The sequence below is a fragment of the Schistocerca nitens genome, chromosome 6, assembly GCF_023898315.1.
Source record: "Schistocerca nitens isolate TAMUIC-IGC-003100 chromosome 6, iqSchNite1.1, whole genome shotgun sequence".
In the NCBI taxonomy this organism is placed as follows: domain Eukaryota; kingdom Metazoa; phylum Arthropoda; class Insecta; order Orthoptera; family Acrididae; genus Schistocerca; species Schistocerca nitens.
Window position 1 is genome coordinate 496681354 of NC_064619.1, and position 14065 is coordinate 496695418.

At 38.9% G+C, this 14065-nt stretch overlaps 1 protein-coding gene across 1 annotated transcript in view; it reads right to left on the bottom strand.

The window, feature by feature from the left end:
* Positions 1-14065, bottom strand: part of LOC126263663 (meckelin) — a 206375-nt gene that overhangs the window by 176448 nt on the left and 15862 nt on the right. Inside the window, exons 3-5 of the mRNA XM_049960771.1 lie at positions 11387-11691; positions 10820-11044; positions 10429-10728 (exon numbers count right to left, since the gene is read on the bottom strand). Coding sequence (XP_049816728.1) covers positions 10429-10728; positions 10820-11044; positions 11387-11691 — 830 coding nt within the window. The remainder of the gene's footprint in view (positions 1-10428; positions 10729-10819; positions 11045-11386; positions 11692-14065) is intronic.

The window sequence follows — 14065 nt, forward strand, 5'->3', positions numbered from 1 at the left end:
TTCTCTGAAGGAAAAAAGGTTTGCTTCCAAGAAAATGGACCACAGAAAGTACCAAAATTAGAGGAATTTAAAAGTGGTTGCACACACTACGACATCCCCGTGGCACAGTAATTACTGTTAAAAATAAAGTTTTGATCTCATTTGTTCCATTTTTATGACTTTTTAGTCCTTTAAGTTGGCTAATCTGAAAAATGTTTACAGTTGCTTATCTTTTGTTTGTCATTGTCTGCTGTTGTTTTGGCGCGAATATTTTGTTTACATAGAAGTATTGTGTGCATGAATTTCTTATTCCACTTGAAAGCACTGGGAAGAATTAAGAAGTTTGGTGTTAAATAATGTACATATTATGCAAATCGGTTCACCAAGTGGATTAACTCAGCTAATACTGAAATACGAGGGTTGCCCAGAAAGTATTGAACCACATTTTTTTCTTCAACAATTATTTTTGTTGAACATATGAGAATTACACTCACAAAAGAATAGTGTTTTATCTACACAAACTATTTTTTCATGTAATTTCCATCCTCCACCGCAAAACAAGGTTGTGTATGCCCTATCGGTACCAATCCTTGTCCTGGTGGTGGAGCCAGTGTTTCACTGTGCGAATCACCTCCTCATCACCCTCAAAATATCTTCCAAGAGTGGTGTCTGTCCTCACAAATGACAACATCAGCTCACTGAAACATGTCAGGTGTGACAGCCATGGACGGTCTCCACGACCGCTGCAAACTATGGAGCTCCACCAAACCACCTTCTGATCATTCACCCTCTGTGCTCAGTGACTAACTGTACTTCTGTCGATAGCAGGTGCTCCATAGACTTTTCACAAGCATTTACGAATATTCCCCACAGTTTCTTTCTCTGCAGTGAGAAATTCAATGACGGCACTTTGCTTGTAATGTATGTCACCTACAAATGCCATTTTGAAACTGTCCTGTAGCTATGCTACCTGTTGGAAGTGACGGAAACTTGGCACACTCACTCAGGAGACTCCAAATAATAGATATGTAACATTTCACATTCATAGAAATGTTTTCATCTGAGCAAAAAAATGCGGTGCATTACTTTCTGGGCAACCCTCGTACAACATGATACAACACTTCAACACTTGAATCAGCTTCAACTACTCCAAGTACTACAAATATTTGGACAATGAGCTTGACTTATTAATCCTCATAATGTAGAGTCGCCAATTATTGATTCTGGTTTTGTTATTGTTGAACCCTCTACTCTATCTGAACTAATAAATAAAAGCTTTGCAGAGTAAGGAACGTGGCAATAGTGCTGTGAAGGTAACTACCTTCACACCACATGCTAGAAGAGATACATGCTAGAAGAGGTTGTGCATCAAAATTAAGAATTGTTTGTAATTTTTGTGATTTAAGCAAATGTGGTTATACTTGCGGTGTAACTAAACAGAGAGTGTATAACACAAATCTTAAACTTGCTAATGCTGTGAGGTGTATAGGCAAAGGTACAGAAGTGCACAAATTTTCTGCACTCTTATGGACTTATCTCCACCTACAAGATTTAACAGGTACAATAAAATTATTCTATAGACTTTAGAAGAAGTAGCAAATGATAGTATGAAAAATGCTGTTCAGGAAAGTGTGGACATGAATGACAGCAATACATATATGTCTGCAGCCCTGGATGCATCCTGGCAACAAAGAGGCCATAGATCCCTAAATGGTGTAGTGATAGCTACCTCCTTGGGCAATGGTGAAGTCATTGATGTGAAATGTATTACCAAGTACTGCCATGGCTGTACTAGTGGAACTGAAAACCACAAATGTTTGATTAACTTTAGTGGTTATAGTGGAAGTATGGAATCTGAAGTTGATGTGAAGGTATTTCACAGGTCAGTGGAGAAATATAATGTGATGTACACATCTTACCTATGAGATGAAGACGCAAAAAAAGTTTGTGACTCCAAACCATATGCTGACACAAAAACTGAAAACATGAAGTGTGTTGGGCATGTCCAGAAAGGGTTAGTTACAAGATTGAGGAACCTGAAGAGGAATTTGAAGGGAAAGAAATTAGCTGATGATAAGTGCATTAGTGGATTTGGTCGGCTTACCGATGGAGAAATAGACAGGTTGCAGTATTATTATGGACAAGCCATAGGACAAAATAAAAATGACCTTGAGGGAATGAAAAAGACAGTATGGGCTATCTTCTTTCACAAATCCTCCACAGATGACAACCCATGCTATGCACTCTGCCCACTTGGCAGTGATTCAAGGTGTGGTTAGCAGAGGGCTATTACTCAAGGTGATATCTACAACCATCAACATTCTTTGCCATTTGCTATAATGGAAGTTATAAAATCTACATATAGGAATCTTTGTGACACAAGATTATTAGACAAACAGATACCAAAAACTGTTCTAGTAGGACTAACAAGGGGGGGCCACAACGTTTGGAACGCAGATTTACTGTAAACTTCGTACACTCGTAGTACTCCACAAGGACAACAAAACGGTAAGCAGTAGCATGTACTTCTCAAGCGTTATTGAGAAAATCCCAAGATAATTTTGGTCATCAAATATATATGGCTGTTCGTGGCCATTTTTACCCGGAAGCGGCGGCAGCCAAGTGGTTAGCGTTCGAGCCCCGTAATCGCTGGATCGCTGGATCGAGTCCTGTTTGTCAGTTTAATATTTCTAACACATTCATTTTCTTTACTATTTATATTACAATTGATATAATGGGAAAAATACGTGTAACCAGATGAACTTTTATTAAATTTACAATGTTATTTGGCAGTCTACAAATTTTTATTATCACAAATAATATAATATTCATAACTATCAACTAGTAAACAACCAAATGCATAAAGTGATACTGAAAGTGTATGCTTGTCCGTTTCTTCAAAACTGTTCATATTTAATTGAAAGAGAATGAGAAATTGATTCTGATGAAGATGTTATTAAAATGCTCTTGATACTGCATGAGCAACCTTTGATTGTGGCACCATACACAATCATTAACGCGGCTCCAGGGAGGTAGGGTCCCCGTCCCTATTCCTCCACTAGAGGAATTCCTGTCTGGCACGTCCACGTCACGGGGGTGGGCATCCTACACTTCAGTAGGCCAGAGTGCTAGGTGTAGTAACTCTGTTCACGTTTACGTCGCACTTCACTTGGCGTAGACCGGGACTGTGCCATAGGCATGCTCGATGTTAACTCACTGGGCACGGCCCGTGCTGCCTGAGTTGTTGTTGTTGTTGTTGTTGTTGTTGTTACGCCGGCAGAGGTCGCGTCCGAATTCTCGCGTGCCCTCTGGTGGACGGGACTCTACTTGCGGCAACTACCATCCATGACGCGCCGTGCTGATGTGCGCCTCCCGCGATCTTTCTGGTGGCTACTGCACTAGGATTGCTGAGTTCAGGCAGGGACCCAATCCCGTGGGGTATAACACGGAACCCATGCCCAGGGTCATGGGTGAAGACCTTAATGGCGGCAACGGCGGAGAAGGAAGACTTCGGAATGGCTTAGCTGGCAGATGAGGCAACCCTCCTTTCTGGGGATTAAATGAGAAGGGAACCACTGCCTTGTGGTGGAGGAGAAATTCCAAAGGCTAAGGGAGACAACCCCAACAGAAAATCCTTTCTTGCCTTAGGCCTAGCAAGCCAGTAGGAAAGTCTTCATATATTACTTTCAAAACACAGACGAGCCTCGCAACGAACCCCTAAGGATTTGACCCCACTGCTTTTTCAAGTACTGGTGCGAATGATGGGAGCCCTGCTGATATTCATAAGTTCAAGAAGATGAAACCAACTGGACTAAAAAATAAGCTAAATATTGGCACCCTTAATATATTAACCCACAATGGAAAAATGGAAGAAATGACAGATGTACTAACAGAGAGAAAGTTAGATATATTGGGATTAAGCGAAACAAAGTGGAAGGGAAACGGTGAGAAGAATTTGAGAGGAGGAGGAAAACTTTACTGGAGTGGGAATAACAGGTTTGGAAGAAATGGTGTGGCAGTGATGGTGAATATGAATGTACAAAGCTGTATTGAAAGTGTGAGATATATATCAGACAGGATCATAATCTTAAACCTGAGATTCCAAAAAGAAACACTAAAAGTAATCCAGAGTTATGCACCTCAAGCGGGATGTAGTGAAGAAGAGAAGATGGGGTTTGAAAATGAGTTAGAAAACCATATAGAGAGTGCTAATATAATGATGGGAGATTTTAATGCACAGGTAGGCAAAGACAGAAAGGGATTTGAGCAAGTGTTGGAATGTTTTGGATATGGAGGCAGAAATGAAAAAGGGGAAAGACTCCTGAATTTGTGCTAGAGGAATGGAATGAAAATAGCAAACAGCTGGTTTATGAAGAGAGAAAGTCATGCTATCACCAGATACAGTTGGGATGGAAAAACTAAGAGTGTAATTGACTATAATCTAGTAGATAGGGAATGGGGAGAGAAAGTAACAAATGTGAAGGTAATTCCAAGTGTGAGTGCAGATGGAGACCACAGATTACTGGTGGGACAAAGTAAAATGAATCAGTGTGTGAAAAATAGAAAACAGAAGAAAATGATGAGGATACAGGATTGGAAACTGAAGGAGAGTGAAAGTGCTGAGAAGTACAGAGGATTAATCACACAAAAATTTCCAAAAGAAGTTTTCTGCAATGTAGAAAAAGAATGGAGTTTATTCAAAGACACTTCAGTCGAAGCAGCACAAAAAGTATGTGGGAGAACACCTGGAAAGGAAAAAGTAAGACAGACAAGTTGGTGGGATGATACCACAATCCAAGCAGTCAGAAGAAAAAAATGGAGCATGGAGAAAGTGGTGGAAAACTAAAAATGACGAAGACCATAAAAGATATATAGAGGAAAAGAAGAAGTGCAAAGAAATAATGGAAACAGCAAAGAAAAAGGCAAGGGAAGAGTTTCCAAAAAAACTTGAAGAAGATGTGAAGAGCAATAAGAAAATGTTCTATAAAATGATGAAAAATAAAAGGAACACTTCTGAAGTACCAGTACAAACGGAAACAGAGGGCAGTACCGTGATTGAAGATCCAGGGAATATAAAAGATCTCTGGAAAGAACATTTTAAGAAATTGTTAAACGCAAAGGAGCAGGTACACGAGGAAACAACAAATAATGGAGAAATTGAGAGAAGTTGGGAAGCAGAATTAGGACAAATTACACTGGAAGAAATAACTGTGAAGATGATGAATGGGGGAAAAGCCCCAGGACCTGATGGAGTATCTGTGGACATGATAAGAGCAGCAGGTCCAGTCGGAATGCAGTGGCTGTATAGAGTACCATCATGTGTGTGGAGAAATAGTACAATACCTAACGATTGGAGAAGAGGAGACATTGTTCCCATCTTCAAAAAAGGCAATAAAAGACTTTGTAAAAACTACAGAGGAATAACCCTTATGAGTCATACATCCAAGATTTTTGAAAGAATTTTACTAAATCAAATAAGTGAAAAGACAGAAAAGGAGCTGAGTGAAGAACAGTACGGGTTTAGGAAAGGAAGAAGCACGATCGACCTGATGTTTATTATCTGTCAACTGATGGAAAAAGTTGGGAGTATAACAAAAGGGTGATAATGGATTTTATAGACATAGAAAAGGCATATGACTCACTTAACAGGGAAAGACTATGGGAAGAAATGAAGAAGATAGATGTAGAAGATGGATAAATTAATGTAATAAAGACAATGTACAGAGGACACAATTGTAGAATTAGAACACCATTGGGGAGCTCTGAATACTTCGAAATAAGACAAGGACTTAAGCAAGGAAGTATCTCCTGCACGTTTTAATGTTGTGATGGAGGGAATGAATAGGGCAGTTAAAGATATAGTAAAAGAAAAAGACAAAAAATATTATTTTTGCAGATGATATGGTAATATGGGGTGATAAAGATGTAGATGTACAGTTACAACATGATGTGTGGAAGAAACTAATGAAAAGGTGTGGATTAAAAATAAATAAAGATAAGAGTGAAGTAATGGTATTTGGAAGAGAGAAAGGGATCAACGGAATTATTACCTTGAATGGAGAACCCCTCAAAGTGGTAGAAAATTTCACTTATTTAGGGAGTGAAATATCTTGGGATTGAAGAACAACTAATGAAATTAATAGGAGGTTACAGAAGGGAGGCAATTTCTACCAAACAATAAAACACCTGAGTTGGAATAAGGAAGTTTCAGAAAAAAAGCAAAACTCCTTATGTATATGAATTATTACTTCCCTATTGTCACCTATGGTGGAGAAACATGGACAACGACAGAAAGGAACTGGAACAGACTGCAAGCAGGGGAAATGAAATTTCTCAGAGCAGTTAAGGGAAAAACAAGAATGGACAGAGTAAGGACTGCAGAGATTAGAAAGGACCTTAAACAAGAAAGTATGAGATAAGAAATTGAAAAAAAAAGAGATTAAGATGGTATGAGCATGTTAAGAGGATGCATGGGCAGAGACTCCCCAAAATTATGGAAGAACTAAAGATAGATGGGAAAAGACCTAGAGAGCACCCAAGAACACGGTGGAAAATTGGAGTGAGAATATCTGTGGAAAGGAGAGGTGTGACCCAGAAGCATGCGGAGGAAGAAAAGTGGTGGGAGGACCAAACCAAATGGAGAGGACCCGTCAGCACCCAGACCCAGCAGTAGCTGGAGCAGGATCCGGATATAGATAGACTGCATGACCAATTATCAGTGCCGATCTTTAAGGAAATGCTGTGTTCTGCATGGTTTGCTTCCAAATTATCAGCTGAAAGAGAAGTTTTTGAAAATGTTAACGAGGTTTGCTTTTCCACGAAAAACCTCAAATGACTTTGCGTATGCAGAAACATAGCATTTATTCAATGCAGCTGGTGCCGTTTAACTTTATGTTTTCCATGATTCTATGAAAAATACCATCATGCAACTTGTACTCGTAATGTCAAAAGCAACGATTAATTGTACATCTTTCGAAAGCCGTCTGTGCCGGTCAAAACTTGCAGGTAACAAGTAGTTTCGGGCTCCTTCCAGGTATAAGGGATTTCTCAAATCATGGACAAGCATACATTTTTAGTATCACTTTATACGTTTAGTCATTTACTAGTCGATAGTTAAGAATATTATATCATTTGTGATAATAAAAATTTGTAGACTGCCAAATAACATTGTAAATTTAATAAAAGTTCATCCGGTTACAAGTATTTTTCCCATTATATCAATTGTAACATAAATAGTAAAGAAAATGAATGTGTTAGAAAAAAAAAAAAAAAAAGTGACAAACGGGACTCGATCCAGCGATTACGGGGCTTGAACGTTAACCACTCGGCTGCTGCCACTTGCTGGTAAAAATGGCCACGCACAGCCATATGTATTTGACGACCGAAATTATCTTGCGATTTTCTCAATAACGCTTGAGAATTACGCGCTACTGCTAACACGTTTTGTTGTCCTCGTGCAGTACTACGAGTGTACAAAGTTTACTGTAAATCCACGTTCCAAAGTCATGGCCTCCCCTTTTAAATGCTTTGAAAATGGGTGTGCTGGATGTTGTTCTATGTTTCAATGACAGTGCAGTGGAAAGGCTTAATGTTATGGAACTGATGGGAGGGCCTGATGGACTAAATATGCATAGATTCTAATAGCCACTGACCGAAGGAGACTCTTCAAAGGAGAAAAATCAGCGTTGGAAGCCACCAAAGCAGCAAGAATAACAAGATGTGTCAAAAAGAGAAGGGAGGAAGAACAACACAGGAAATAAGATGAATATGGACCTGGGATGCATTAGTGCTATGCAAGTTTAATAGCAAAAGCAAGTTTTAATTTTAACTTGAATTTCCTGAAAGTTAAATTATTTCATGTTCTGGTGCATTTTGGCTAAAAACTATTAAAAATAGAGAGCTGACATTTTGTATACTGTCTTAAAACATGCTTAACTAAAAAGTACACTACTCATGTGACTTAATTTTGAAAACAAAATGCTTCTTTGAAGAAAAACCCTTAATTCATTTCCAAAATTTTTGATAATCATACTTAAAATTTTTTGTATCACAATTTATTATAGCACCATATTTTTCAACAGTTTGCTTTAAAAGTGATAGCGTAAAGAACTTACAGGAAAAAAAATAAACCTCCTGCTTTGTTTGTATTTTGAGTAATGTGTGCCTATGGTGTATATAAATAATTAGCATAATTTAATTCACTTGCAATAAAAATACAATTTAAAAAAGTGTGAGAGCTAAAGCTGTGGTTCATACATAAATATGTTCCCAAAAGATGTCTTAAAACATGGTAAACATTATATGGGCTTATAAATCTTATTCTTTTAGTCACAATGTTTAGAAAACTGACACATCACCTTAAGCTACAAAGCACATCACAGCCCACACAAAACATTGGGAGATAATGGCGTTCACAGAATTCTATCATGGCAATCCATCATTAAGAAAAGTTTTGTGTACACGGGTCTGCTTAACAGGAGCCGAGTAGCACACAATTGTTACATCCCACTAGGAGAATCATGGATGAATGTGGCAGAGACTCATCTAGCTTTGTCATAATTTGTGGTCTCAACCCGACCATTCTTTCAAAAAGATCTAAGCTGCCAAGCTCACCAATTATGTGATTCTGATGACATCAACAAAAGCACGAATAGCAGCACTGCTGCCTGGGTGTCTCTGCTCTTTCCATCATTGCAGCCTTCAATCACTGTGCCCTTCCTTGCAGAAACTGCCTTACCTCTCCACCATTTATCATCAATATCGCTACTATGTCACCTCTGATAGCATAGGACACCGAGCTCACCCAGAGTGCACAGCACCACTATAAACGAGGTTAGTACCCCCAAGAGACATAATGAATTTTAGCCTCAAGAATATCAGTGTACTCAATCACAGAGAGAGAGAGAGAGAGAGAGAGAGAGAGAGAGAGAGAGAGAGGGAGAAAAAAAAAGTAACATTTCCCAATTTCCCACATCAAAAGTCACACATGAGATAGGCTACACTTTGTAATTACTCCAGTCCACAAAGAATCAAAGAATGTACAGAACATTATAGTTCTGTAATCACAATAAGAGAGTGTATATGTGAATCACTATAAGAAGAAACAATTCTAAATACCAATATCCTCCCCTCTCCAACCCCTCTTCCCCACACACATTCTGTCAATTGTTACAACAACTCAGAAAACAAAGTTCACATCCACTTGTAACAAGTTGAAGTTTTGAGATCACTGATAGAGTTAAAAAAAGCAAGTTCTGGAAGAAAACACTCACATCTCCCCACAGTTACTGTCATTCACCAATACCCACTCCAAGCAAGCAAAACACTCAAAAGCTATCAGACAGCAGCATTGAATCAGTCACCAGCAGCACAAGTGGATGCTTCTGACTCTGCCTTCCCTCACAGAGATCACATTCCCAAGATGGGAACAGGTTTAAACTTCTCAAAATGCTCAAACTTCAAGGACAAAGGCACACAGTCAACACACAGGTTCAAAAGAGTCCACTCACAACTAGAGTTTCAGTAAATGACTGGGAATTAGATACCTCACTTACCTAAAATGGCATGGATGTGAATTTTTCTTTAACATAAGCTCAGAACATTAGACAGAAAGACAAGACTCTAAGCTGTTACATACCACTCAAGAGGGGTGGTGTGTGACAAATGATACTTGTGAATTATAGCCTCAACAATTTTGTATAGCCATAAAAGCCATAAAATAAATTATCCTAGACGAGAACTTGAAGATTGTGTGGCTCTGTTATTTTATTGCCTTGTGGAGAACCATGGTGAAAGACAGCATCTGTCTTTGGGATGGGATGATGATTGCAGTAACTTCATGAGAGGAAGCTCGTACACGGACACAAATATAGCAGGTTCTAATATCACTGCCATACTTTGGAGAAGTGACAGATCCTTGGGGAATACATATTTTTAACAACAGTTGTGATGTGAATCAGACATTGTGCAAATGTGCTTCAGATTATTCATATTCATTCTTTCAATAGACTTTCATGTAGAGGTTTCATGATGGATGTTATGTTTTGACAGAAGTCTGATGTTATGTAAATGATGTTGTATGTGTTCATGACAATATACAGATTATAAAAAGGAAAGAGCTTCATACGTAATTCAAGAGAAGTTGGAACAACAGTATTAAATTTCCACATAGTAATAGCTATATAATGAGCAGACAAAGTCTGTCATAGTTAGGCCTATACACAATAATGGTCAAGCAACTAAAAGGTAACAAAGAAACAATGTCAAGTCTTCACTGAATCATTCACATCCAGCAAAGCAGAATACTAAAACTCTTCAGAAAACTTGCATCATACACATTCTACATGCAAATGATGGTCACACTTTTAGTCAGTTACTACTCAAAAGTATGACTTCAAATAAGGTACATCTTTTTAAAAGTTCTAAACAGAGTTATCAAAAACGTTTTACCTTGTTGTTAGCATTTCTTGCTTTCATATTAAGAATTAGCACAGGGATAGGATAGAGCACAGATTCACCCTCAGTCCAATACTGCAAATATAACTCAACAAACTCTGTGTCTCTGTGTGCCACCATTTCACTGACATGCATTGTGCAAGAATGGTGATATCGAGCTCCAAACTGAAAAAGCGAGCTTGTATCCCCAGAAACAGTAGGACACAGCTGCAAAAAGTTGCCTTTTGCTTTAGAAATCTCCTTTAGCCATCCATCTGGAGTGAATCGTACTGCAGTCAGATTTATAGTGTTTCTCTGATGGAAGAGAGATAAAACCAATTTAAAATATGAATAAAAACAGCAGCAAATTAAACTAAAAACAGAAAATCAGAATATTGCTGCTTACTTCTGTATTTGGTTGGAGATTAAATTCAGCAGAAATTTTCTTTCTGAAAAGCACGGCTGGTGCATCACCCTCTCCATAAAGCAGCCATGGCATAACATTATCCTTCCACTCATGTTCAAGCTTTCGATCTTCAAAAAGCTTACATGGACTGCCTTTGTAATTATTATCATACAGCAGCATTGCACACATATTAGCTAACATCTGACATGAAGAAACATTGTGCAGCTGCAAAACAATTTTTTTAATAAAAGGAATTTAAAGATTTGGCATGAGTTAATCATAATGTCTGCATTAAGGCGACACACAACCTTTACTCTGAAACGACTGAGTTTTTGATAAAACACAAAAATTAAAGACAGGCTATAAAATTAAATACATAAAATCAGTAGTGCCAAAGAAATATTAATGTTACTGAAAATTATTAAGTAAATAATCTTGTTTAGGAATACACTGATATGTGAAGAAAGTATAGGGATTGAATATCACACAAAACTCAAACGATCAGTAATAACATATTTAAAGGGACTTCTGAAGGAAAAAAATATTTTTTAAGCTCTCAGTACATACCTTGCAGAGGTAGACAGCTCTATGTAGGTTCATTTTAATATAACTGGACACTACTTTGTTACCAGAAGCATACCGCACAGTGAACACACTTTCTTCCTCTGGCCAATCGAGGAACAACGAACTTGGAATGCACATATCACCACTAAGGTGCCAGTTCTTTCCAGTACAATTGCAAGGCCTCTGTCCCAGTACAGATGGTTTGTTCGAGCAGGGGACACAATTTTTACCACTCACTGAAGGAACTGTGCCTTTTGCACATTTAACGCAATGCAAGTCAGAATAGTTTCCATTCAGTTCCCTCTCCACTAAAACAGACATAACTAAGTTAGTTCATTACCAAACTGAAGTATGTATATTTATTTTAATCCATAATAATAAAAAATATGTTCCCCATGAAACATAAGTTGATTCTTTATAACGAGCAGATACCAATAATATGGGTAGTGAATGGAAATAAAGCAAAACATTCATGAACAGCAAAACATTTCTCCTCCACACAAAGGAAAATTGCATATAGATGTATTGCCTACATTAAACAAGTAATTATAACCATACTTTACAGCACACTCAAAGACAAAAGAAAAGATTCACCACAAAGGAATTATGTTAATGGGGCAGAAGTCAGTAGATGCGATATACGTGTACATACAAACAAATAATTACAATTTCAGAAAAATTGAATGATTTAGTCAAAAGAAACAGTTTCATAAATTGAGCGAGTCAATAACACATTGGTCCACCTCTGGTCATTACGCAAGCAGTTATTCAGCTTGGCACTGAGTGACAGAGTTGTTGGATGTCCTGAAGGATATTGAGCCAAATTCTGTACAAATGGCATGTCAGATCATCAAAATCCCAAGCTGGTTGGAGGGACCTACACATAATTCTCCAAATGTCCTCAACTGGGGACAGAATCAATGACCTTGCTAGCCAAGGTAGGGTTTGGCAAGCATGACGACAAACGGTAGAAACTCCTGCCATGTGGGCGTTATCTTGTCTAGCTGAAGTGTAAGGTCAGGATGGTTTGCACGAAGAGCAACAAAATTTGGCATAGAATATCACCGATAAATTGCTGCGCAGTAAGGATGCCATGGATGAAAACCAAAGACATCACGTTATGAAAAGAAATGGTACCCCAGACCATCACTCAAGACTGCTGGGCTGTGTGACGGGCAACAGTCAGGTTAGTATCCCATCCCTGTCTGAAGCATCTCCAGACACGTCTTTGTCTTTGAATCTCATTCACTTGAGTAGAACTGCCTTTAGTGATGAGTCCTATTTCGAACTGAGCCCTGGCGAACAGCAAAGTTTTGTCTGGAGACAACCTGGATGCTGGTGGGATACAAACCCCACTGTTGCCCAACATACAACGTCACAACCAGGAGTGATGGTCTGGGATGCCATTTCTTTTCATAGCAGAATCCCTTAGAACACAGCAATATGTCAACAATATTCTACGGCCCATTTTGCTGCCCTTCATGGCAAGCCATCCTGAGCTTACATATCAGCAAAATAATGCCCGCCCACAACCAGTAAATTTCTACTGCTTGTCTTCATACTTGCCAAACCCTGCCTTGGACAGCAAGGTCGCCGGGTGTCTTCCCAGTTGAGAATGGATGTCACCCCAAATGAGAATATGAGAATGTTTGGAGCATTACGGGCAGGGCCCTCCAACCAGCTAGGGATTTTGATGATCTAACATGTCAATTGCACAGGAATTTGGCACGATATCCTTCAGGACATCCAACAACTCTAATCTATCAATACCACACTGAATAACTACTTGCGTAATGACCAAAATGAACCAATGCATCAGTGGCTTGCACAATTTGTGAAACTGTTTCTCTTGAATAAATCATCCAATTTTTTCTGAAATTTTAATCATTTATTTTCCTGTACATGATATCACATCTACTGATTCCCGCCCCATTCAGGTAACTCCTTTGTGGTGTTTCTTCTTCTTCTTCTTCTTCTTCTTCTTCTTCTTCTTTTGAGTGCATTCCTCCACCCAGCTCGCTGTCTTGCTGAATGTGTGAAATACATTCAACTTGTCTGGAACTGTAATCATTTGTTTGTCTATTCAGCTGGTGCGCTGCTGGCACCAGTCTCCATCGATTGTCATCCCAATCGTTGTGAGTCTATTTTCGATGCCTGTTTGTCTTCTTCGCATCTTTGGCGGATGGCTATTTAACTGCGGTGCACACGCTCTGTGGGGGCTTGAGTTATGGTATCAGCTGTGTGAACGACAGTGACACGTGGCACTGTGGATGTATGCAGTGTGGCGAGTAGCCGAGTCGGTATGATGGAGGAGCATGGGCAGCTGCTACGAGGTGTTTAGCAGTTGGAATGCACATCCATTGCCAGAGTGATTGGAATTTCCTTGAGATTTGAAAAACAGATTTCCTTCGCGTATGTTACATGTTAGTCAAAGTGAATGAACTGGAGTCGTCTAATTGTTCCTTGGTGGTTTCTGTTCATGTTAATTGAATACCCGAGTGCACTGAAAACTATCTTGATTGCTTGAGTTACTTGACATTGTATTTGGTCTGGCCTCCTGTTATGTTGACGGCATTTAAGGGAGTGCTAGCTACGCACAACAAATAGACATGAAGCCGTGCTTAATGCGTAGCTAGAGGTCATACTAAGTAGTGCATAAGGCTAAATTTACACTGCCCGCGA